At 42.5% G+C, this 27,513-nt stretch overlaps 1 protein-coding gene across 1 annotated transcript in view; it reads right to left on the bottom strand.

Annotated features, from left to right (window-relative positions):
* Window positions 1-27,513, bottom strand: part of LOC117456902 (sortilin-related receptor-like) — a 146,572-nt gene that overhangs the window by 85,109 nt on the left and 33,950 nt on the right. The window contains 3 exon segments of the mRNA XM_034096765.1: window positions 726-895; window positions 4,590-4,691; window positions 17,549-17,729. Coding sequence (XP_033952656.1) covers window positions 726-895; window positions 4,590-4,691; window positions 17,549-17,729 — 453 coding nt within the window.

Raw genomic sequence — 27,513 nt, forward strand, 5'->3', positions numbered from 1 at the left:
GTTGCCAATACACTAGGCGGAAGCGTTGATCGCAGCATCTCAATGCTCTACGTTGTCACCCAGCACTGCTCAATCAGATAACAGCTGTATGTAGCGCACAAGCTAGCAAGGAAGGTAACCATAGAAAGAAAAATGAACAGGCTGTTTTCACCGCAAGGCTTTTATCATTTGAATGAAGCTTTAATGTGTCTTAGAGGTCCTATTGTGGTTTTTCCTTTTCTAATGTGTGTTATAGGTTTTTGTGCAAATGTAAATGGTCTGCTAACATTTTCTCTACCACACACTCTGAAACGCCTCCATTGGACTCCTTTGTTTACTTTAGTGACATTGTGACGTCACTATGTAACACTCAGGCTTCTATTGGCTAGCACTCCAACACATTGTACATGATAGGCTAAGGGTTGGGACATCTCGGAGCAGTTGGCCAATCAAAACAGAGCCTGCCAGCTAACTAATCAGAACAGACTGGTTTCGGACAGGGTGAAAAGAGTCACAGAAGAGGCACAAAATACAAATATGAACCTGAAAATGAGCGAAACAGGGCCCCTTTAAACTAGTGTGTGTGTGTGTGTGTGTGTGTGTGTGTGTTGTGTGTGGGTGTGTGTGTGTGTGTGGTGTGTGTGTGTGTGTGTGTGTGTGTGTGTGTGTGTGTGTGTGTGTGTGTGTGTGTGTGTGTGTGTGTGTGTGTGTGTGTGTGTGTGTGTGTGTGCGTGCGTGCGCAATACCTGATCAGTGTGTTGCTGCCAGAGCCCTCAGGACTATAGTAAAGAACATTCTCCAGAGACAGAGAGAAGGACAGGCCCTGTGTGTCCGAGATGTAGAGGTGTGTGACGTTGTTCAGGTGATTCACACACACAAACACTTGGTCCTCTGACGCATCTGCTATGTAGTACTCCTGTTAGGACAAGAAGAGGGGGGGCATCTTTAGACTGAGGATGCAATATGACTGGAAACAATGTGAAAAGATTTCAGAAACAAAAATGCAGCTGTATACATAGTGATGTAGTGTAAGTGGTTCCTCTATCAGAATAAAGATCTCCTTTGTGTGCATTTATTTTGTAAATGGTTGCCACAGTGTTCATATTTAGCTTGCTTATTACAACTACTGCAGAGAGTGATAAAACAGACAGGAGTTAGGAGGAGCGTTTGACACTGGCTCGAGAATTATCCCATTGGCAAATTCATACAAACTTTGGGGACCACTATCTTGACAATCAGGTGAACTCAGAGATAGCAGAGATAAGAATACTCTGTTACAAGTAGAAGTTTACTCAACTCAATAAAGGACATACACAATTAGCATCAAAATATACTTGAAGTACCGAAAGTAAAAGTACTAAGCACATTTGCTCATTTCAGAATAATATACAGTGGGGCAAAAAAGTATTTAGTCAGCCACCAATTGTGCAAGTTCTCCCACTTAAAAAGATGAGAGAGGCCTGTCATTTTCTATGAGAGACAGAATGAGAAGAAAAAAAATTCCAGAAAATCACATTTTCACATCAGTGATGTTTTGGGGCTGTTGCTGGGCAACACGGACTTTCAACTCCCTCCAAAGATGTTCTATGGGGTTGAGATCTGGAGACTGGCTCGGCCACTCCAAGACCTTGAAATGCTTCTTACGAAGCCACTCCTTCATTGCCCGGGTGGTGTGTTTGGGATCATTGTCATGCTGAAAGACCCAGCCACGTTTCATCTTCAATGCCCTTGCTGATGGAAGGAGGTTGTCACTCAAAATCTCACGATACATGGCCCCATTCATTCTTTCCTTTACACGGATCAGTCGTCCTGGTCCCTTTGCAGAAAAACAGCCCCAAAGCATGATGTTTCCACCCCCATGTTTCACAGTAGGTATGGTGTTCTTTGGATGCAACTCAGCATTCTTTCTTCTCCAAACACGTCTAGTTTTTACCAAAAAAGTTCTATTTTGGTTTCATCTGACCATATGACATTCTCCCAATCCTCTTCTGGATCATCTAAATCAGAGGTGCCCAGTACGTCGACCGCGGGGGCAAAGCTGGTAGATCACGAGTCATTCATAAAAAAAAAATCCAGCTTCGTTAAAATAGACAAAACAGGTTTTGATCCCTCCTCCCTTGGCCTCCCTGCCACTTAATTCAGGAGTTTACTTGATTGACAGAAAAAGCGACCTATCGCTTTCCAGTCTGTTAACCCAGAATGCAAAGCGATACAAAATCAGTCAAGTGCTGGGAAAACTCAAATGAAGTTAAAGAGACTAACAAGAGACAAACAACAAAATGAGTGCGGGACCGAGCAAGAAGCTAAAAACATACTACTTCCACCCAGAATGGGAGGAAGAATATTTTGTTGTGATGTCACATTCAAAGGTTATTTTCCTTATTTGTAAAGCAAGTGTCGCTCTGCCAAAGAAAGGTAACGTGGAGAGGCATTATCGGAGTGTTCACAAGGCATATGACAGCGACGTCTTCCCTCCGAGTAGCGAGTTGAGAAAGAGAAAGGTCATGTATTATTGCTACAAAAACATTATCTCGCAGTCTTAGTGTCGCCAACTCGTTTCTAATATGCAAAAAGACAAACAAATGCGTCTATGGTCGGTGCATTTTTGATCTTTCCAATCGAGACGGGATCTCTCTCTCCCCAGTCTGTGTTCGAGGGGGCGGGGCAGTTTACACACACTCGGCTGCTACATGCAGCAACACACGGCGGGGATGGCGGAGAGAAACGCTCCAAGGTGTGGTTAAATGTTACCCGTCTTGAGGTGGACAATACTCGTTGCCAAGAGTGTTTAGCATGTAAGGGCAGTAACACGAGCAATTTGTCTAAACATTTAGCAAAAGTGCTCCACATCCAGACGGAGGAATGCACCGGGTTCGACTGTCTTTCTAATAGCTCTGTAGCCCCCCCCATCCACGAGTAACTTTTCCACGTCAGGTCTTATGTATGCTAGCAGCAACACACGTTAACTCAATTAACATGTATTAATGATTAGAGGTAACAGAGTTACTCTTTATTTTGTTAAAGTTTCAGCTATTCTGTTTACAGTTGTCATCAGATTATTTAATACGATTTGTGAAAACATTGTTGTTTCTTTTGATGTGAAATATTATTTATTTAATTTAAATAAAAAGCAATGTTAATTTTGTTCACAATTTGTTAAGTTAATTTAATAATATATGTATTTTTGAATCAAGTATTCATCTTTATTGTCTTCATTGTTAGTTTCCACATGCCTAAAACAACCTCAAGCTAAATCTAAAAGTTGATGGCTAAATAAGAGCGTTTGAGAAACTGTGCAAGGCATACAGTAATAGTCCGAATAGTCGATTAATCGTTTCATTAATCGATTATCAAATGAGTCGTTTGTTGCAGCCCTATTGTAGTTATCCCATGTATAAATAAAACGTGTTATTCAGCAACCCTTGTAATTTGGGATTTTATTTTTGGTTGGTAGACCTCGGTGAGCTGGTCATTTCAAAAGTAGCTCACCAGCCAAAAAAGTGTGGGCACCCCTGATCTAAATGCTCTCGAGCAAACTTCAGACGGGCCTGGACATGTACTGGCTTAAGCAGGGGGACACGTCTGGCACTGCAGGATTTGAGTCCCTGGTGGCGTAGTGTGTTACTGATGGTAGCCTTTGTTACTTTGGTCCCAGCTCTCTGCAGGTCATTGACTTGGTCCCCCCGTGTGGTTCTGGGATCTTTGCTCACCGTTCTTGTGATCATTTTGACCCCACGGGGTGAGATCTTGCGTGGAGCCCCAGATCGAGGGAGATTATCAGTGGTCTTGTATGTCTTCCATTTTCTAATAATTGCTCCCACAGTTGATTTCTTCACACCAAGCTGCTTACCTATTGCAGATTCAGTCTTCCCAGCCTGGTGCAGGTCTAGAAATTTGCTCTTTGGTCTTGGCCATAGTGGAGTTTGGAGTGTGACTGTTTGAGGTTGTGGACAGGTGCCATCAATACAGTTAACGAGTGGAGGACAGAGGAGGCTCTTAAAGAAGAAGTTACAGGTCTGTGAGAGCCAGAAATCTTGTTTGTTTGTAGGTGACCAAATACTTATTTTACCGAGAAATTTACCAATTAATTCATTAAAAATCCTACAATGTGATTTCCTGGATTCTTTCCCCCCATTCTGTCTCTCATAGTTGAAGTATACCTAGGATGAAAATTACAGGCCTCTCATCTTTTTAAGTGGGAGAACTTGCACAATTGGTGGCTGACTAAATACTTTTTTGCCCCACTGTATATGTATGTATATATATATATATATATATGTTTTCAGACTTCATATGTATAGGTCCTGTGTATAGGTGTGTGTACTGTGTATAATAACAATGAACAACGGGAAAAATAAAGGGACTTCTTCTTACGTTGTTTTCAGATAAACGCAAAAAAAAAATTCTATACATCCATTTTAGCGCCGTTACAAAACAACAAAAGAGTTTGGTGTGTTTTGAAGTAGCGTTGGATTATGGGAGTTGGTGTCAATTCCGATTCGATACCCAGAAATACTTCATCTTTAGTTCCTCATTTGGCCGGTTGATCCAGTTTTCATTAGTTGTTCATCAATTGAATGACTGCAGCATTAGATGTAAAAGAAACTCACTGTGATTGGATGTCGGGTCATAAACTGGGCTGCTTTCATTGGCTGGCGGTTGTAGGAGACCCAGAGCTGGACAGATGAAGGTGCATGGCTGCCAAACTGTTTCTGGAGAGGCAGAGGACACAGAGACAGAGAAAGCACAGTCAGAAAACTCATCATGTATGTCAAACCCTTGAACATTTCAGAGGCGGCCAATCTGCTGTGATCTGTTTGGTAACTCAGCAACTCCAACTTGGAATTGACATACAGCAGTGTTTCTTAAACTTTTTCATACCAAGGACCACTTAACCAATAAAAAAAACACTCGAGGACCACCTAACTCCACAAATATCCCAAAACACATCGTTTTTTACAAATCGCCTGAAAATGGTACAAACAACTGACTACATGTGTGATGAAGGTGTATCTGGGCTATATCATGCAATCGAAAGTGAAACTTAAGCTCGCTCCATTGCGGAGATATTACCGCGAGAGTGCGAAAAACTTTAAATAATTAATTAATTTAAAATGTGAAATGTTACCAATATACTCACGGACCACTAGGGGGCAGTCACGGACCACCAGTGGTCCGCGGACCACACTTTGAGAAGCACTGACATACAGGCTTTATCTGTCAATGAAGAAGGGATTCAATGAGTTAGCACAAATGTTGGTGGCCACAACTACTCAAAATATTTGTTGAAATGTTAAATCAGGTATCTAAAAATCTCAAACATCGTTGTGCAGTGCGGTTCCCGGAGGTTGTGGATAAGGACAAGTGACTTTGGTTATCTGGACTATCCTGATGATGTTTTCCTGTCTTCATGGCCTTACAGTGCTTGCCAGCTGAGTCAGAAAACATTAAAAGTCCAGAGACTAAGAAAGACTCCCAGTGGGGTACAACAATCTGTGTGTACTGTATCTGTGTGTGTGTCTTGGAAGGATTTATTTCCATCCCTGACTGCCTAAAACCCCCCCAGTCTCCAGCAAGGCATTTCAGGCTTTTCAATTCAGTCTATTGATTTATCTAGCGTAGTGCCCACATCGACTGTGTGGTGTGATGTGAAAGCAAAGCAGCAACTACACTGAAACACTAGGAGGGAATGGAGAGAGAGGAAAATAAGGGTTAACATCTATAAGGTATAAAATAATGTAAAATACAAGCCAATATGCCTTCTGATATGTAAGGAACAGTTGTCTATAGGACTATATTCTCTTCAACCGTTATACTTTAATCAAGGTTTTCAGGTCAGTGTAATTTGTGAGTCGAGAGGGTAAATTAGACAGGAGGAGAATGTCAACTATGTGTTTTCACATGTAAGTGGTATGGTGATTATACCATATATTTTCCCACTGAAACCCCAGATTGCCTTGCAATGGTAACAGTAATTGGGCCACACATTCCACTGTGCTTATATTCTCCTCTCTAAACTCTCACTGTTTTCTCAAAATTAGATCAGGGCCTCAGATCAACACACAATCACATTATTGTTAATTGTAATAAGCAATAAACAACTCATAAATATAAAATTACCAGAAATAAACTAAATGTAGTCATGCTAAGGAATGTTAATGGGAATAAATATGCACTTCCCAACTCTGAGATCTCAACTTTTTGATATAACAATTGTTATTAAACCAGATGAAACCAATGAGATAAGAGACAATTGCAATGTTGATCTGGCCATCGAGGTCTGCTGTTGTGAAAACAATAAACTATAAAACAATTTATATAAAAGTTCAGAGTAATAACTGATGTCCATGGATCACCAGAAGAGGTTGAATATAGATTGATGCCTAACAAAAAGAGACAACGAGACATGAATAAATGACTAACATTTTGTGGAAAAATAAAACAGCAGATCTTTGTTTGAAACCATAAAGATTTCAAAGGATACAGAAAACATTGAAAGCTGATGAATCCATCAGGGACACAATATCTTTATGCTAACCCACGTCTAAAGATAAATGTCTGAACAACCCAGCTGTGTTACAGGAGTTCAACAGAGCTCAATACTGGGCCCCCGCATCTTTTCCTTTTCTACAAGGATGCTTGGTTCTCTCGTCCCCTTGCACGGCTCCTATTAACACTAATTTCACCCTGCTAGGTTATTTTCAAGCTTGCTTTGAAGGGTGGCCATTCCTAGCAGATATAAACATATACACATGTTATGTTTATGGGAAAAATGATATACCCTTTACAAAACAACTTACTTTCCTCATCTATCCTATGTATCTAGTAATGTATAGCATTGTTATTGGGCTAAATTATATTTATATTTAAAAGGTATTATTTAGGGATATGATGGTTCATTGTTGTCTTACACAGTTTGATATTAAAAAAAAAAAATCACACGAAAGCTGCAAAGAATGATATTCCTATATTAATAATTAATGAATGATTGTGTGTCACACAATAACTATGCATTTTAGATCATTTTAAAAAGGAGCATTATAGCATCTTTCAGCTCATTGTTTAGGGTTTAATGCCCCCAACTGCTCTATAGTTGTTGATATACTTTCAACAGCAGCAAGCGTACAGTGAAAGAGCTGTGATAAAACCAATGACCACTCTCTGCCCAGCACCATATATCTGACAGACAGATGGTGAACACAGTGCAACATTTAGCAGCTAAAGAGCAAGATTTGTATAAGGAGTTTGATGAGACAAAAACAGAGCTAAAAAAGAGTAAATAATATGTTCAGGTGGACAGAAAACTTCAACAAATTCATGCAGAGTTGTTCTGATATTTGTCTGATGTATAAATCACTCTTTGCAGGCCCATTTTGTATATCGACTTTATAAGACTTAAATCCACAACACAGACTTTTTAATGAGTTGCTTACACTGAAATTGTAAAACTAGGGAGGGGCAGGATGGGAATTTAGGTTAAAAAGTTAGGTGGAAAAGATACTTTACTTCCTTCCGTTTAATTTAGAATGAGAAAAATAAATACTTTTTCTTTGAATAAACAATAGAATAGCAACAATAGCAAGTGTCAATGTGGTAACATGGAGTTCTAAACAGCAAAGCTCTTCTGGGAATTTCCTGTAAAATACCAAAACACAGATGAGGAGAGGGCCAGGAATTTGTCTGTGGTATTCACTAAACTGTGTTGTTTTAAAAAAAAAAACTGCTAGTAAGCAACAGCTTCAGAAGGGAGTACTGTTGCACTTTGTAGAGGAATAATTACTCCTCCAATCTGTACTTCCTGTTTTCTTCTCCATCTGTCCCAGACTTTCTTTGCACAGAAACTGATCTAGATGAGAAGTAATATGGCTTAAAGATAACTGCTAAGATAAGAAGGCATTAAATGTCCCCATTACATCTATTAGGCCAGTTATCTTACTCCAGTCCCCCTGATGGGACCAAAGGCTGCATATTTAAAGTCTGATTAGCACTCTATTCCTTAAGATGTTTCTATATAAAACCCTCAATTGTTGGCTCTTTAATTAGCTTAAGCAGCTTGGCACTGCCAAAAGCACTTGTAATATTTCATTATTCTAATCCAATTAGTGCAAACCAAAGACAGAACAATGAAATAAAGTAACTAAGACCCCATTTACACGCAAACTCAAACAAAACGCAAACGAACCTTCCGAAATCTTCCGTTCACACGAGACCGCTCGAAAGCGCTGGAGACACTGTAGTACATATGCCTGGCCTGTAAGTGGCGCCACAAAATACACCAAAAGCATCGAAGAAGACCCCCGAGCATGGTTGCCATGGTTGCCCTTCTGTTTATGCCCGAGGTGGATTTAGCAACATGTAGTTCATGTAATTCTCCATGTCCACTTGTTGCTGATGGTTGTGGTAGAGGAGCTGTAGATTTTGCACTAACATCTGTAGCATGGTCAGTAGCAGTAGACAGTAGCTACTGACCATGCTACAGCAGTGAGCAGCAGAGGTGGGGAGAGGTGGGGCTATGGCTTAATTGTTATCAGGAAATGACCGTATAGGGCGTGCACACGGATCTATCCATCTTGGGACCCGTTATCGTTTGCGGGGTCCATTTCCGCGTTTCCGTTACGGCCTCGTGTGAACGAACGGGCTATACGAAAGAGAAAAGTAGCGGATACAACCATTTGCGTTCTCATGTAAACAGCACCTAAAAGGATTCTTCATAGTAAAACAAATATAGATAGCTCTGCTAGCAGCTCCTACTTGCCTTTGTTCATACAAAACTTTTAGGAAGCTGTCATGCCCCTGAGTGATCCATTTAATTCTTAATTGTAGCATTAAAGAACAAGCTTGTATTTTTGTATTGCAATATATATTGCCTTAAATGATATTGCAATCTCAGTTGTTTATAACATAAAGCAGTACATTAGTATTAATGTAGCACAATATGGGAGTGAAGCCAGATGTGGATAGGCAGGTTTTAAAATTCAGTATGTCCAACTCTTAACTTTTATTTTTAGTACAGAATGACGCTATCGTTGTACACTTTGGTAGCTAGCAGAAATTATGCTAAGAGACAAAAACACAATAACCAGCAAATATAAGCAATCTACACAAAAGTAATACATTACAGTAACCTATTACTGTGTTTCTTCCCATGGTGAAAGAAATACACGTACAGAGCAGTGGCAGTGCAGAGGCATAACGTTTAGAGATGTGTTTGATGATTGAATCGTCAAAAACATCTCTAAACTTTATGCCTCTGCACTGCCACTGTTATCTCAGCGCTTCTCTGGAAGTCAGTAATGACTTCCTATATCCCATGTAGCACCGATTAATTGGTCTATAAACTCTCTGAGGAAACACTTCAGAAAGGAAACACAACCAAACAGAGCATGTGTTTGCAGTATTATGTTGCCCTCTTGAACTCAAAGGCTTTTACTTTCTTTTCCAAGTCAGCGAGCCCCAGATGGATCAGTATTAGGTCGAATTTGAGAAGGTTTTGTTCTCTAATCTGCATACATATTTGGATTGGAAATGATTTAGAACAATGGTTTTATCTGTCCTGTAAGTAGGAAGATAATGCTACAATGAGTGCAAACGATGATCTTTATTAGGTATAAAATTAGGCTTTATTCTTGTTATCATGAAGTCATGGTTCACATACTATCCTTTATTTGCAGCTTTTAATCAGACATCAAGGTCATCTTCGGCTGTTATCACCTTAAAAATCCCATTTCCATACTTACTGTAGGTCAATTGATCGAAACAGGGCTCTTTTGATTACTACTGAACAAACTCTAGTGGTCAAAAGCTCTAGAAAAAACATAGTAAGTCCACTTTGAGGTAAGGTTAATTGCTCAAACAATAATTTTAACTTATTTTCACACAGTTTGTACAGTTCTTACACTTTGCTCACTGCAGTGGGGTTTGAACCTGTGACCCCCTGATCCGAACACCTACAGACAACCCACTACGCCACACGCCTCCCTCACTATATCTGATATCAGTTCGAAAAAGCCTCCAAGGCTGTATTAAAAAGAACATTTTCCGTTCAACCGTCTACTGTTGTGAAATTGTTGTTGCTTGAGCTGTTGCACAACTCTACTCTCAGGCCTGACAAAAAAGGTCAAGATATCAGTCAGATATCCTCAGTCTCTTTTGGTCAATATATCCAACTTTATCTTTAGGAGCTAACATTCGCTAACGTTAGCTAACGTTATCATTTCACAGAGTGACAGAAGCAGAAACTCACAATTCCTTAGAGATCTCAATTAAGATGATTAAGATCTAGATGTGAAATATAACTTAAGGAATTCTCACTACAATTTCTGTCGGACAGTGCTAATTTAAAGCTACAAAGCACAGGGCTGAACAGCTGACGCTAGATTCTTATTTGACTGATACATCCCCCTGATGGTGCTTTTCAACACGGAAAAGACTAAATCCTTGCTAACCTTTTAAATGATGAATGATACAGAGTGGCATTTCCATCTCTTACATGCCAGCATAGGTTCAATTGGGTGAACTCACACATTTAATGTAAGTACATTTTTTAACTGGGGGATAAAAAAAGGCCCCAAAGAAAAAAGAAGGCCATTGTCTCTGCCTTAAACCCTGCACATGCCTCGTTTTACAACGTCTTGCGTCACATCCCGAGCAGTAAACAAAACCACTCTTGGCAGTTTTTGGCCTCTCCACACTTTGAGGTTAACCTCTGCGTGTAATTGGACCACAATCGTAATTGCAAGGGAGGATTACTCGTTAGTTTGACCACATTAGCCACTGGTAATTATTGAAGCTGCTGTATATTTCTGACACTTTTTTAGCACAGAGCTTAACACTGCCTGCTTGCTGTGTACCCAGTAAATTGCACCATATGCAACACGAATCTGCATTTACAGACTGTATTCATAGATCACTTGCCTTCCTCATCACATTTGCAAATAGCAGAGCAGAAAGCGACCAAGTTAAAGTAGATTCAGTCATTTGAATCATTGCATAATTAGTGCAGTATTGCAATGGAAAACATAACTAAGTAATAGTTACATTGAACTACATATCTTTGATGAAAGATGGGAAAAATGGGATGTGAAACACAGTCCATTACTAATGACCCTGTGGTAAGATCTGATAATTAATGTAGGTATGTATATTGATGTTGTGTTGGTTACTTGATAGCTATATAGTGGTGCAGAAACGAGTCCTAAAACCCGCAAATAACTTTTTACTTTTATAATTTTTAACACGTGCGGCTCCCTTGTCTCAAAGTCAGTGTTTTTTTTTTTAAATGTTTGTGGTTAGAAGTATGAAGTAAATTCTGTGGTTCACACAATCTGAAGAGATGTTCACGTTTTGTCCTCCAACGTCAGTGAATACACCCCTCGTGAATGTCCAACACATTTACGAGTCAAGAAAACCACGGTTGCTAACAAGTGACTAAAAGAGACCGTAAAACGTCATCACGTAGTTCGTTTATAGGCTAGCGTTACCTATTTACTTCAGTCGATTGCATTAACGCTTCAAAAATGTGGTGTTAATATGTGGAGATTATCCTGCTTAACAAAACATGTTAAGTATCATGAATGTGTATTTGCCACAGAGCTTATTGTATGGGCTGAAATCCAATGGCCAAATTCTATTGGATTTTATTGTTTTCAGATTTGTGGATTGTTATATAGATTGGTGTAAATTCTTACAATGCAGCAAAACAAAACAAAAATTGCAAAAATCCCTGACTCATAAATGCAGTATACAAAAAGCGACTAAGCAGTAAGATTTGATGCACAGCTAGATGCATTAACCTAGTATGATGAACTATCTGATATCAATAATCCAATCAGACAAATCTTTCACAGCTGACTTGTCTTACGATTACAATTGTTTCTCAAACACTGCAGTTAGCCCAAGCCGGCATGTCATGCGGAAGAAAGCAAATCTGTCCGAGTCACCCTGTGAAACGTAGGAGGAGAAGAGATCCAAATCTTATTCACCATCTGCTCCGCTGTGTGTTTGTCTGCTGCCTAAGTGAGGCTTTTTCTACACAAACACTGGAGACTAACAATGACAAAAATACAGCGCTTCACGTTACCGCCTGCCAAATATTGACCTAACGTCTGTTACACTCAGCACATTATGCTAAGGTGGGAAACTGGTAGCTCACTACATTGCTCAACTAAGCTGTAATACAAAGTGAGCTTTTAAAAAAATATATATGCAGGTGCATTGTTGCAAGTTGTTAAACATTTTGAAATAGTTTCTGTCCATTGTAGCATTATATTTCAGTCTTTTGGTTCGGGTAAATAAAGACTTTTCGTGGAGTGTTATTGATTAAAGAGGATATATTCTGCAAATGTTCAGGTTTCATATTTGTATTTTGTGGCTCTACCGTAACATGTTTAAATGTTCAAAAAAGGTGCTTTATTCTGCTCTGATCGGTTAGCTAGGCCAATCTCTGTTGTGATTGGTCAACCGCTTTGAGGTGTACAGGAGGGAACTCTGGGATGTTAGCCTTTGCAGACCATTTACAAGCACACAAACCTAAATAATCCACTACAGGAAATGGAAAACCCCAAAATCATAAAAAGGCCTATTAAACAATGGGGGAAATACAGACAACTAGCAGAAAAACAGAGTGGACTAAATTAAATGAAATTGAAAGTTTCAATTTCCTCCAACTCTCACAACCAATTTTGTTCCCCTTTAATTATCTTACAGAACCATTTCATTTTCCTTCTCATTTCCAGATAACCTATTTAATAAAGGAGGACTGAAATTGTTTGTTTTGAAGAAGGTTTTTCAGGAGGTGCATTATCCTTGCTAAAAGTTATTTCTTACATAATCAGCGGTTATTGAGCAGTAAGTTGAATTTTAAAAGCCTGTTTTTTGTCATTAAGGGTTGGCCGATAAAAAGCAGAGAAGATACTCCATTTGTAATGATATAAAAGATTACAGGGTTCATACACTTTTTCACCAATGACTTTTCCATGACTTCTCAATGACCTTTACCTCATTTTCCATGACCAAAACAAAATTACCACTGAAAATGGTTTATTTTAACATGGAACAGGAAAATAAGGTCTGCATATGAAACATGGTGTGCCTATCTAAAACAAATCAAGTAGTAGGCTTACTAGCTTCTACACGCTGAAGCAACTGTAGTCAGGGATGCAAACTCATCAGGTATGAAAAAGGTGACAAGGATCCGAGCCCCCCGACCCTGCGGAATATCGGCTTTAAAATGAGGAATAACAGATGATTTTAGCAGTCAAAACAACTAAAGCAGCAAGTAATAATAACAGAAATGCCAAAGAGTCACATCTAATAGAAATTTCATTTCATTTTCATTTCAAACCTTTATTTAACCAGATTGGTCCCATTGAGATCATAGATCTCTTTTTCAAGGGAGACCTGCAAATATATAAAAGCATTTATTTTAATTGTGTAGCAGTCAGTTTATAATTCTGGCAGCACTGTTGAGCATTTTGAAAATGTATTTTCATGCCTCTGTGCAAGGCTTAGTCTTTCAATCTGTATAGCCAGTGGTGTAAAGTAACTAAGGCTGCGGCCCCACGAGGACGAAAACGGCTAAACGCATAGGATTAACGCAAACGCAATCGCAAACGGCTTCCGTCCACATGCAATAATTATCCGGATAGTGTCTGCCCACACGAGACCGCTCCGTTTAGCTCCAACCGCTGGAGAAGCTGCAGTACATATGCAGGAGCCTCTACGTGGCGCTGTAACTTCCTCCACAAAAGCAGCGAAGAAGCATGGTTGTCATGGTTGCCCTTCTGTTTATTCTCCGCGGTGGGGGCCGAGGGAACCGGGCAGAGTTTTTCGCCAGTCAGCGTGTATTAAAGTTGAAATCTTCCGGACAAAATTATAAAAGTGCCGGTCAAAGGTCTTCTTTGTTATTTATTGAGCTTTAAAACAAATGAATAACGACTATATAATATAATGATAAAATACACGGAGCCTCTCTTTTTCCTCCCTCTCTTCGGACAGCGCCAGTGTCTGTCTCATGCAGCAGCTCATCCAGTAATCAGTGACCCGGCCGACTGTAAACATAAACATATTTATAACTAGTTTAGGGAGTTTGAGAGGTAATTAAAATAGCTAAGGGCGATGATCTGACTTGAAGTGTGTGTTTTGCTGCAGCGGGAGGAGCTGCAGGTGAGCAGAGCTGCGTGTCTCCGTCCTGTCAGATTAGACTTCACTCGCATTTAGGTCCATATCGAGAGAAAGAGAAATAATCTGAATTCAGGGTGCAGTTTACTTTGACGTGGGGGTGAGCAGCAGAGGTGGGGAGAGGCGGGGCTATTGCCTCATCATTATTGCTGTAGATGTTGCACAAACAACTGTAGCATGGTCAATAGCGTCCGGAGCACGATAGCAACTCTGCGATCCGCCATTGTTGTTGTTGTTGGTGGCGAAACACTTCAGCACTGGCGCGGGGTAAGCGGAGGTGAGCAGAAGAGGTGGGGAGAGGCGGGGGTATTGCGCAATCACTATTAGTGATCTGAAAATGTCCGTATAGGGCGCACACACGGAGCTGTTTGACCCCCCAGAGAGTGGCGTATGCATTTCTATCCACCTTGGGACCCGTTGTCGTTTCCTCAGTCGTTTAGTGCCATATTCGGTCGTCCTCGTGTGGCTGAACGGTCTATATGACACTAAACAGTAACGCAAACGACCGAATTCGTCCTCGTGGGGCCGCAGCCTAAGTTCATAAACTCAACAAGTACTATACGTGGGTACAATTTAGAGATACTTGTACTTTATTTAAGCATTTCAATGTTTTGCTACTGTATACTTCTACTCCACTACAGTTCAGAGGTACATGGTGTACTTCTACTCCTCTACAGTTCAGAGGTACATGGTGTACTTCTACTCCACTACATGTATTTAATCCCTTTAGTTACTTCACAGATCTGGATGAATGATGTGAAATATAATCAAGTGTTAAATCAGACTGTAGTTCCACCTGGAGTAAATCCACCAGCTACCCTGCAGTATACAAAGTCATTCAAACTAGCAGCACCTTTACCAGCTTTGAGAACACTTTCATGATCAATCATTATAAAACATATCATATATATTATTCTGAAATGGACCAATCTGCACAAGGACTACTTTTACTGTCGCTACTTTCACTATATTTTGATGAGAATACTTTTCTACTTATACTTGAGGAACATTTTGAATGCAGGACCTTTACTGTAACAGAGTATTCCTACACTCTGGTACTTGAGTACTTCTACTTTTACTCAAGTACAAGATCTGAGTACTTCTATTTTTACTCAAGTACAAGATCTGAGTACTTCTACTTTTACTCAAGTACAAGATCTAAGTACTTCTACTTTTACTCAAGTTCAAGATCTGAGTACTTTTACTTTTACTCAAGTACAAGATCTAAGTACTTCTACTTTTACTCAAGTTCAAGATCTGAGTACTTTTACTTTTACTCAAGTACAAGATCTGAGTACTTCTACTTTTACTCAAGTACAAGATCTGAGTACTTCTATTTTTACTCAAGTACAAGATCTAAGTCAGGGCTCGACATTATAAATGGCCCGCTGGCCCGGAAGCACTGTTTAGACACCCCGGGCCAGCATAACGTACTTTCCGCTCGGGCCACTAAAAATATTGCTTTAAAAAAAATATATTGTCCTGTGGTATTGGTATTTTGACAAGCAATTTTGTTAAATTGTTTCGTTTATTAACGCTACAACAACGACGGGAGCGCGCTCCTTCACTACAGACTACCTAATTCACCAAAATGTTTTTAATACCAGCGGTAACCGGTCAAGCGCCAGGGCAAAACACTTCAATCTTCAAATAAAAGAAAGTCACCGGAGGAGTTAAAGAAGAGTGACAGGGAGCATGAGAAGAAGAGGGAGAGAACGTTTCAGCTTGATCGATGGAGTTGGCTTCTAGTGGTGCAGTGACGCGTCCTAAAACGCTTTTATAATCTATCGATTAGATTTATGATTAGAAAATTATAAAAGTAGGGTAGACATGTGGAGATTATCCAGCTGAACAATACGTGCATTTATCAAACAGGTTTGTTTTCCACAGACCTTATTTCCAGCTATTTTCCAAAACCCTGTGGAGAAATCCCATTGCTTTTTGTGGAAGGAACCAGCAGCTTACTTCCTGGTTTTATGAGGCGTCACTGGCTGCACCTCTCTATATGATGCCAATATAAACAAGGTCTTCTGTCGGCTCTGTACATCAATGCCGACCTATGCTGACAAGTAAGTGAAGAGTAGAAAATATAAAGGTATTGGCTATAGGGAAATGTCCCATCAGTTTAGGATAATGAAGGATCTAATCTATAGCCATTACATTTCTAACTCCTAATGACAGGAAGGCAGAAAGTGCATTATACAAATAATAATACTCATAATAATAGCAGACATTTTTTAACAATGACCACAATATCATTATTTTAATAAACCAAATATGAACAATTGAGGGAAATGAGGAAGAACTGATGATTAAAATGTTGTAGTACTAGTAGTAATGTAGTTAGTGCATAAATTACTATAGCAACAAATGTGTTAATTTTCTTCATTATTAGTCGATGTTTTGGACGAATGCTCCGGGCCAGTGGTTACAATGGTGGGGCCAGTGATAATACAATTCCACCGGCCCAGAGGGCCAGTGGCATTTTACCCTTAATGTCTACCCCTGTAAGTACTTCTACTTTTACTCAAGTACAAGATCTGAGTACTTCTACTTTTACTCTAGTAAATATCTATACTTATACCACCTCTGTTTATAGCCTATGAAAAAAACTATTAGAAAACGAAGGCTAAAGCTAACGTTAGCAGATAGTGACAATGTATGCTAGCTAGCTAGCTCAACGATTCCTTAAATGATATTGCGACAGAAAAACTTTTCAGTTCACATCACGCTCTGCCGCTCCGACAGGGAGTCGATTGAACTCGAAGGGACTCCGACTGCTCTGAACACCTGAACGGCCGTTCTAACAGCTGTTCACCAGCGGTGCAGTCTGTGCCACAGTGACTCCGCACAGTTAACGAACGCACCGTAGCTAATGTAGCTGACCCTCATCCCGGAGCAGCAGAGTTCAGCCGACAGGCAGGAAGACTCGAGCACACAGCTCGCGCTTCATATATTAAAAAATAACACCATGCGCGTCATGATGGCACATAACAGCTCGCGACCGCACATTATTTCGGCAATTAGATCAAATGTAAATTATATTTGACGCAACTTTAGTTACATTTCCATGACTTTTCCAAAACTTTGGGAAAAATATTGTTTTCCATAAATTCTCCATGACTTTGCCAGGTTTTCAATGACCGTACGAACCCTGAGATTAATAAACATGAGGATTTTAAAGTGATATTGGGTCTATTGACAGATCAATAAATGAGGTAATTTGTCAGCTCAAATTCAACCTTTGTAAAAAAGGTCATCCTTACTCCGTACAACCTTTATGTGTTAGAAAAGGTTTTGATGTCAAGAATAACACAGTGGCAAGAGACCACCCCCTGCCAAATTCATTTTTTTTTAAATGACATTAACCAGCGTGCTCAGCTTCTCTTACCCGGGTGGTGGTGGCGAACAGGTACTTGTCTCGGAGCTGGAAGCTGTCGGCCTGCTCCAGGATCACCGTGCGGTTCTGTTCACTCTGGAAGAAGTCGGTGCTGCTGATTATAGTGGAGACACCCTGGGGCTCATGTCTCTGGACCAGCACTGTGGTGGGGGGGTCATAAGGCTCGACGCCCCTGTGATAGGGTGAGGAAAGATGAAGGAAATAAACGAGGGTGGAGGAGAGGGGTAGATAAGACGGAAGGGAGTTCAGAGGGGTGGATAAAGCAAGGGCAAGTGAGGCAGAAGGGTGAAGAAGGGGGAACAAAGAATCATTCTGTTAGGCAATTATTTCTAATATAAAATATTAACATTACTTTGTTTTCTTCCAACTTTATATTAAAACAGTATTTCTAGTGGTTAAGTAATGGAGTGCATTAGGCCCACATACAATTTCCTCTCATAGGGTTCCTCGTTTATAACACGTGTTTGTGAACATGCATTTCATAAACATTTTATGTCTCATCACCAAAGGATTTCTCTGAAGGTGTATTGAATCAGAATAAACATTGCCATTCATTTTCAAAAAATGCACACATTTGAACCAAAAGATGTATTCAAGCCATCGACTTCTGTCACACAACTTTCTGCAAACCATCACATGCCTTTTTGACTAGATTATGCTACGACGAAGAAGGTTAATTATCATTGGAAGGTGACACACAGTGACAATATTTTTGTATTTCCTATTCTCATATCCCTTAAAGGTCAAACTTGGATAAACCAAAATTGAACTGGGAGACAAAAATGTGCACAGATTTACTTTGTCCCTTTGAGCAAATTCACTGAGAGCAAAATGATATTGAAATCAACTGATTTCACCACACAATTACGCCATTTGAGATGCTGTTGTGAACTGTTAAGAACAAATCTCTCTTGGTCAAATCTTCACTCCAATTAAATAACAACTGTTAGAAAACACCTGGTTCCTTCCCAACAAGCTGATGGTACATGCCTGTGTACAGAAACACTGAACTACAACTAAGTAGGTGAATTTCAGCAAAATCCAATAGCACGATCTGCTGCCAAAACCAATTCACATATAATGTCCGACTGAATTGTTACACTGCCAGCATAGAGCACTGTGCTCCCTGTAGCAGGGCAACAATGGCCCAGTTGACCATTTTCAAAGTCAAAGCCAGTTTTAATATTTCCCATGGGCCACAAGGTTGTTCAGTGGTTAGCACAACAAGAAGCTTTGACACACCTCTTTTTCCTCCGTGAGGACTTTGCCTGTTCCCCCAGTGGTACGTTTCAAGTTTAAGTGGTGTGGTTTTTTTTCATTTCCCAGACATGGAGGGAATATAAACTGAGGCCCGAAAGAGATGTATCTTTGTTTAGGTTTGAAATGCAAAAGTATCCAGCATCATTTCCTTTAGATGTCTCATTTAAGATACCATTCCAGCTTGGATAACTTTACTCAGAGGTAAGAGTCTACAAAATAGGCACTGAATCCTTCTTATTAACCTAAAATAAGAATTAGTCTGTCTTTCATTCTTACAAAGACTGCTTTTTAGCTATAAAAAACGCCACATTTCAAGATGTTAAATGTCAGCACAAAATAGAGACAATGAGCATGTTTAAAACTAAAATGTCCCCATAGTCAAACTATTTGTGTCCACTAGTGCACAGCAAGGGTGTTCTGAAACGGTGGCACGGAGAGCCAGTCAGAATGAATGAAGGAGGTTCACTGGGTCTTATCGTCTGCCTTCCAAATCAGTGTGTTTTCCTCCAGAGTCTCGAGAGCTAAACAGAGAGAGCAGTGTGTTGGCTCGGCTCTGCCTCTGTGGCATTCTTTCAAAGGTCCTTGTTCAACTGATGGACTGTCTGGGCTTCATGAGTGCATGGAGGGCTATTCGCAGTCTGTCTCTGTCCCTTCCTTTAAATTAATGTCTGCCCCTACTAAACACTTCCCTAAACCCAATTCCTTCCTTGTTTTGGCAGTTTCTCATTTTCTGACAGCTCTGTTTGTCATTTGGTTAGTGTTTCCCTAAAATGATTTAGAAGGAAAATACTACCCATTTTAGATTGGACTGTCCACAGCCACATATTCTTTTTTTTAGTTCCTTATTCGTGACTGTGTTGCATGACTGGGAGTATAAGATAATAGGTCGCATGACAAGGTAAAAAGATAACATCACAAAAGATAATTTAACGAAGTATTGGCGCAAAGTATTGGCGAAAGTATTGGCGCAAAGTATTGGCGCAAAGTATTGGCGCAAAGTATTGGCGGCATGTATGGGCGCAATGTAGCGGCGCAATGCAACGCCGCGAGGTAACGTGCGAGGTAACGCCGCGAGGTAATGCCAATCACGAGGTGGCGTCACAAGGTGGCGTCACAAGGTGGCGTCACAAGGTGGCGTCACAAGGTGGCGTCACAAGGTGGCGTCACAAGGTGGCGTCACAAGGTGGCGTCACAAGGTGGCGTCACAAGGTGGCGTCACAAGGTAACAGCACAAGCTATCAAGTATCCCCACAAAGTATCGCCACAAAGTATCGCCACAAAGTATCGCCACAAAGTATCGTCACAAAGTATTGTCACAAAGTATTGACTTGAATAATAGGCAACAACGGCTCTCACGGCCGAATGTCAATTGGTCTGTTTTTAAAACAATTAAAAAACTTTACAAGGACACGTTGACTCGCACAGGCATATTTGCTCTTAACCTTTGTTAAACAGTGAACATTTTTTGCCAACCTTCCCGTGTATCCCTCTTTTAAGCCTAGCTGCTTCATTTCTCTCAGTGCATTTAAGTCCCTGCAGGATTTGTAGTGTTGTCTGTAATCCACATGGAAAAAGAGATTGTACTTCTCATTGTATGTACAGAGGATTTTACTGGGTCTGTCTCCTAGCAGTGAGATCAGAGGATTAGGAGTTGGGTGGGGGACGTACCAATCACAATGGTTTGCTTTTAAATGCATCCAGCAGCAGACTGAGAGTCAGGCTTGAGTTTCTTTGGCTTTCAGCACCCTAAGAATGATAGGCAGCATAACATTAGCACCCCATGCTAAAGCCAGAACAAACAAGATTAGACCCAAATTGGATAGAGCCATGGGGGAAAGTTTAAGATCAATCATTACTTGCCCTGCCTTTGTCCTCAAATCATTTGCAGTTACTTTTGGTTTGTGTACCAATGCAGTGGTGTAGCTTTAAAAACAGACTTAAACATATATTTGAGGTTGCTTTTAATTCTGTATAAATTCAACCTCCTATTTGTCAAAAAATGTGTTATTCCTTTTTTAAAACATTGGTGTGGCCTTACTAGAAATGTGCTTGCCAGGATGAGTTCCCTGGAGGCTTAAGAAATCTGAAATTTCAAGCTTTTATCTTATTAGTAGGTAAGCATATTTTTACATTCTGAAAATATATTTTGCCTAGCTGTTTTAAAGTAAAGCCATCTGAATTCATTAAAGATGGTGAAGCAAGTTGTCATTAATGAATGATGGAGAATGGTGTGTGTGCACAAATGTGGAGTCACTGAGGAAAGGTTTTGGTCTCTCCAGCCAATGAAACGTTCTTCCTCTCCAACTAATATTTCAACTGGTTTTAGAGCCACATTTAAACTTATAACTACATTAATTTGTTCCTTTAACTGATATTTTAACATTAACATTTCAGTGTTAACTGGTCAAATGAGCTTCCAGCTCTTCAACAGTTAGATAAACTACTTCATTGTTTCATTGTCAGAGACAATTTAACTCCTTTAAGGGCATCAAATCAAAACAACCATATTTAATGTTCTCATTATTACACCAGCTGGTTTTGTCTGCTTTCACATTTTTAGTTTTTTCTCTATTCCTTTGAATGCTAATAATTCACCTGACACTATTACACAACCTTTCAGGGATTTAAAGGGGCCCCACTATTCTCATTTTCATGTTCATATTGTATTGTTTGCCTCTACTGTGACATGTTTAATGTTCAAAAAGTGTTTTATCTAGGCCTTAGCCTATCATGAACAAAGTCCTTGGAGCTCTAACCAATAGAATTGACAGAGTTGCATAGTGATGTCATTACGTTACAGGAGTAAACAAAGGAGTTCAATCAAGGCGTTTCAGGCAGGGTGTGAGGGAAAGAAACTCCCTCTGTAGGTAACATTGGGTTCTATTTCGTCCCTACTGACCGCCAGAGGCTGTGCTTTTAGCAATGGATATGTTCATCGCACGCATGCGCAGTTCGAGTACCTAATAACAACAAAGTCACCTGTGACCCACGTGACTACGGCTACATAGGCCGGCGTCACTAGTGGATCGGTTCCTTTTCATCTTCTCGCTTCGTGAGAGTACCGCGGTTACATTCTTGTAGCCTACAGCGTTCAGGTTTGAACGTTTGATCTGAGGGATTTCTCTGCAAGCAGCTGGCCGCGTGCAGCTTCGCGACTGACAGTCCTCAACGGACAGGTTTGTGTCAACTTGTTGCTGGTGACGGCTGTGTCCCCGCACCCTCTGCCAGCTAAGTTGTCCTGATTGCTGTCTTATTTATTGTTTGGCTTAGACTTTCTGGTGACATCCTCTCCCATAACGTTGCCCTTATTATGCTCTTTTGAAAGTTCTGCTTGTGGCGTTGTGCCCGAGCTATCATTAGCATTGGAGTCCCAGCTTTAGCTGCGTCTCTCATTCAATTTAGTATGGAAAGCCCAGTGTGCCATATTTTGCCTGTTTTTTGTTTAGATGCAGAGAGTAAGGTAAGTACTGGCCATAGTTACTACTGTAACTACGGTCCTAGGCCATGCACTGGCCATGGTTACTACTGTGACCATGGCCTACGGTTTTATGCGGGCTGTTCTATTCCATAGAAGCTAATTATCAGGTCTTAACATTGTGTTTTGACTTGGTTGCTTGATTGTTAGCAGCAGCCGCTTGGCTAACACCTTGCATGTACTGTTAAGCTTCATTAGTAAACTCAGCCGGTGAGGGCAGTGCTTTCGCTCCCGCTCCCGGTAACGTATGGTTTTGATTGCAGTAGCGCTATATTGTGGTATTTACTGCTCCTAGTACTATTCTCTAGTCTACTACTACTGTACTAGGATGATATGCAGAGAACAATCTTCACTGTGTGTGCTGTGTGCTCTGCATGTGTGGCCATTAAAGAGGATTTCATCCTCCCAATATTATATTATCTAGGGTGCAGCCGTTGGCTGACACTTTTAGGCACCGGCCACAGTTACTACTGTAACTACGGTTCTAAGCCGTGTAAGTACTGGCCATAGTTACTACTGTAACTACGGTTCCAAGTCGTGTAAGTACTGGCCACAGTTACTACTGTAACTACGGCTCTGAGCCGCGTAAATACTGACCATAGTTACTACTGTAACTACGGTTCTATGCCGTGTAAGCACTGGCCATGGTTACTGCTGTAACTACGGCTCTGTGCTGTTCTCTTCTTTAGAAGCTAGTTGTCTGGTCTTAAACATTTGTGTTTGACTTGATCTCGCTTGATTGTTAGCAGCAGCCGCTTGGCTAACGTCTTGCGTGTACTGTTAAGCTTCATTATTAACTCAGCTGGTGAAGGCAGTGCTCTCGCTCCCGGTAACGTATTGTTTTGATTGTTAGCAGCAGCCGCTTGGCTAACATCTTGCATGTTTTATTAAAGCTTCTTTATTTAAACTCAGCTGGTGAAGGCAGTGCTCTCGCTCCCGCTCCCGGTAAACGTAGTGTTTTGATTGTTAGCAGCAGCCGCTTGGCTAACATCTTGCATGTTTTGTTAGAGCTTCTTTATTTAAACTCAGCTGGTGAAGGCAGTGCTCTCGCTCCCGCTCCCGGTAACGTATTGTTTTGATTGTTAGCAGCAGCCGCTTGGCTAACATCTTGCATGTTTTATTAAAGCTTCTTTATTTAAACTCAGCTGGTGAAGGCAGTGCTCTCGCTCCCGCTCCCGGTAAACGTATTGCTCTGATTGTTAGCAGCGGCCGCTTGGCTAACATCTGGCGTGTTCTGCTTCGTTGTTTAACTCATCCAGTGAAGGCAGTGTTTTTCGCCCCCGCTCCTGGTAGACGTGCTGCTTGATTCTTAGCAGCAGCCGCCTGGCTAAGCTGCCCCGTTAAGCTTCTTTATTTAATCCAGCTAGGTGAAGGCAGTGCCCTCGCTCCCGCTCCCTCTGCCGGTAACGTGGGTGTAGTTACATCCCTCTCTGTGTTCGGCGAGTAGGAGCATTGCTCTACTCTTTCCGTTCAGCAGGTTAGCTGGGGAAGGCTGTGTTCTCGCGCCCACTCCCGGCTACGCTGCATCCGGCTACCTATAGACTGGCTCATTCATGTAGCGCCTGTATGGCTTCTCTTGAGCCCGAGGACGGCCATGACCGCTGCCCCCCTCTGCCTTGGCCTCGAGCATTTGAGGGAGGGTCTCACGCAAAGCGCCTGAATGAGCTGGAGATTCATGCCTCGGGCGCTCAGAGTGGCTAGAGTCGCAGAGGTGGCACCTCTCCTCGTCACAACTTCCTCCAGCTCAGTCTGACCGTTCCCGGCGACTTGATGGAGGGATGGCTATGGGTTCACCCCCCAGGTAGAGGGCTAGAAACAGGCTGTCCTCTAAGGTGGGTCGGTTAGCTGCCGTCATGGAGCAGACGAAGTCTCTCCTGTTGGCCCTTCAGCCAGGGTGCGGGGGCCACTAGCTTGCCACCTGGCCCTCCTTCGGTTGCCACACCTCTACTTGAGGATGCCATGTCGCTAGCGGCTCCGGACAAACCTCTTCTATGAAGGGGGGGGCGGGGCCCCGCTCACCCCCGAGGAGGCTTCCCACTCCTCTGCTCAGAGCTCTCTGCAGGGCACAGAGGACGCCTTCATGGCGGCCATTATTCGTGCAGCCCTGGTACGCTTGCAGCTTCAGGTTCCGCAGGCCGACTCGGCTCAGGCTAGCGCCTTTTTCAGGCATAACCCTGCCCCTTTTCACTCCCACTGTTCCTCCTTCAGAGGAGTACCTGAGGGAGCTCCATGCAGGCGGGAGAGACACCAGGGCCCTCTCCCACTCTGCTGCCAGGCAGGATCCGGCGAGGGTGGGGCTGGGTCGCTTGCCATCCATTGAGCCTGCCATCGCCTCCCCGATTCGGGCTCCTGATGCCAGGTGCCCTCGGCCTCAGTGCAGGGTCACAAACGAGCTGCTCTGTCGGGCCTACGATACAGCGACACGCATCTGATACTGGCTTTCTCTACCTCTCTGCAGCAGGCGCCGGCTGAGCCTTCTTTGCTGGGCCTCAGTGATGCATCACTGTAAGCCTTTGCCCTAATGTCTAGGGAATGGGGATGAGTTATGTCCTCATTGGTGCAGACTCGTCGGCTGATTTCCCAGCAGCAGCTCAGTTACTGGGCTGTCTGTACTTCCGACCCTTGGGTGGTTTTCACCTTAACCCAGGGGTACGAACCGCAGTTCCGGCCCCTAGCCTTCGGCCGGCCAAAATGACAGTCGTCAGCGATCCGGCAGAGGCCCTAGCTCTGGCCCAAGAGTTGTCCGTCCTTCTGTCCAAGGACGCAATCGAGCCAGTAGACCCTCTGCTTAGCCCAGGGGGTTCTACTCGGCGTACTTTCTCGTGAGCAAGAAAGTCGGCAGATTTCGCCTGATCTTGGACCTCAGAGGAATCAACAGATTCCTGAAGGTGCTGCCACTCTATATGCTGACCACAGCACATGCACAGCCGTGGAATTGAGGGATGCCTACTTCCACGTGGGCCGGGCAACATGGTGCCTTATATTCAGTTCCTTCGGCCCTTGGGCAGGCTGCCTCCGCCATTGGGCCCTTGGGCCCGCTGGCGTTGCGCCCCATGCAGATGTGGCTGAACAGCCTTCACTTGGACGCCAAGTGGCACAGGCGCAGGGAAGTTAGGGTGTCGCAGCGTTGCCTCCACTCTCGGTCACACTGGAGGGGCAGGGCCTATCTTCTGATGGGCGTGCCCATGGGCGCCATCCCATCCCGCCAGGAGACCGTCACCATAGGTGCAGGCAGTGGCGGCGCCAGACTATTTTTGTTGGGTAATCTATGGTAGGGCTAACCCATACAGTGGTGGGGCTCAAGTCAGTATTTGTAATGTAATTACATACACGCTATATCGCACCCTTTGACAGTGAAACGCCACGTGTGAGACTTTTATTAGTCTCCTTTTATCAGCTAAATTACATCGAGAGCAACAGGTGTGAGTTAAACAATACAATAGCCTATTCTGCTCATTCCACGTTGTTACAACATGCTACGCAGCGGCAGAAACAAGAAAAGTTGGCATATAGAATTGACACAGAGAGAGAGAGAGAGGGAGGGAGAGAGACAGAGAGAGAGAGACGGACACAGACACAGCACACAACAGGTGGCCTGTGTTTCTATTTTCATACAAAACACTTTTTCAAATGACCCATTATTACAAAATATATTCAAAACTCACTATTCACTCTTCAGGTGGGTCGTGTGACTCTGGCACCTGTTCGACTTGTACCTCAATGCGAGGTTGTTTAAGAACAAATCTATCCATCCGAAATATACAAATAATCCTAGAAGTTCTGCTGTCTGTCTGCAATTTACTCAGCGCGGGTTTGGGGACTTTTCACTGAACGTGACGAATCGACGTATCAGTAATGCATGACGCAGCAGACCCAACGATTCATTGCTCTGATTGGCTGTAGGTCTATTCAAATTGCATTCGGAGGCATTTTGATCTGACCGCGGCCGCACTGATATTATAACGCGAGAGAATTTTCACACCTTTAGTGTATAAAACTCCCCCACTACTTAGACTATTCCGTCTAAGCATAAGCCCGAATGGTCTCAACCATATTGCGTCAGTAACGTGCACTTGTTGTTACAGGAGGATCAGTTTGTGTGTTGTGGACACGACCGGTAGATTTTCGCAATCCGTGTTCTCAACATGCTTACTTTAACATACTTTTTCATGGTCGGGCTAAGGTAGGGCTACGCCATTTCTTGGTATAGCTGTAGCCTACCCCAGCCATACCCTGGCGCCGCCAATGGGTGCAGGTCTCTCAGGGTGCGGTGCAGTACGGCAGGGCAGGACCGTTCAGGCTCAGTAGTCTGCCCAGGAGGGTGCACGCCATGCCAACGTGCTAGAGCTTCGGGCTGTGCAGCTTGCACTCACGCACTTTCTACCCCTACTGGGGGGGCAAGAATGTGCGTGTTCCTTGGGACAGCAGGTACGCTGTTGCCCAGACAGCAGTCCCTTCTAGACAGTGGGCGTTCTCACTCCACTCTGAATTTATGTGGCTGCTATTTCTGCCCGACATATTCGGGTCGACGGTGCCACGGCGGGGTGCCACAGGTCGGTGTCCCACTTCCTGAGAGGGGCTTTACGGCAGCATCCCCCTAGCACCCCGAGGGCTCCGGCTTGGGACCTGCCCCTGCTGCCCCATCATCTCCTCCCTTCGAGCCCCTGGCCCAGGTGGAGCTTAAGTGGCTGTCCTTAAAGGCAGCATTTCTGCTTTCCATGACCTCAGGGAAACGAGTTGGAGAGCTACATGCCCTCTCCGTGAGCAATACATGCCTGAGGTGGAACTCCGATGGCTCGGGTGTTGCCCTCTGGCCGAACGTGGCGTTCCTGCCCAAGATCTACAATGCACTGAACATGATCACAGTGAGGTGTGGATGTGGATGTGTGCGGGCAAACTTTGTTTCCGTGATCTGTCTGAAGGTGCTTCCATCGAGCACAATGAAAAATGCATAGAAAGGAAGCTAGTGATATTTATTCAAACTAAAACTCATCCATCAGCTCAGTCTGTTTTATTGTTCAGTACTGTTTTGAAATGTCCTCTTTTTGCCAAAATCTTAAGCACGGCCTTGTAAGCCAACTGCTTTATTCAATTTAAAGTAAAAGACTGCTGAAGAGTTTGGCATAGAAAAGGGTACGAAATCCCTGATTTCATTGTCTTGCTGTTGGCAACAGTGCAGTACGAAAGGCTCTAAAAGGAAGGCTACTTCCACAAAAAAAGT

The sequence above is a fragment of the Pseudochaenichthys georgianus genome, chromosome 13 (genome assembly GCF_902827115.2).
Source record: "Pseudochaenichthys georgianus chromosome 13, fPseGeo1.2, whole genome shotgun sequence".
Classification (NCBI taxonomy): Eukaryota; Metazoa; Chordata; class Actinopteri; order Perciformes; family Channichthyidae; genus Pseudochaenichthys; species Pseudochaenichthys georgianus.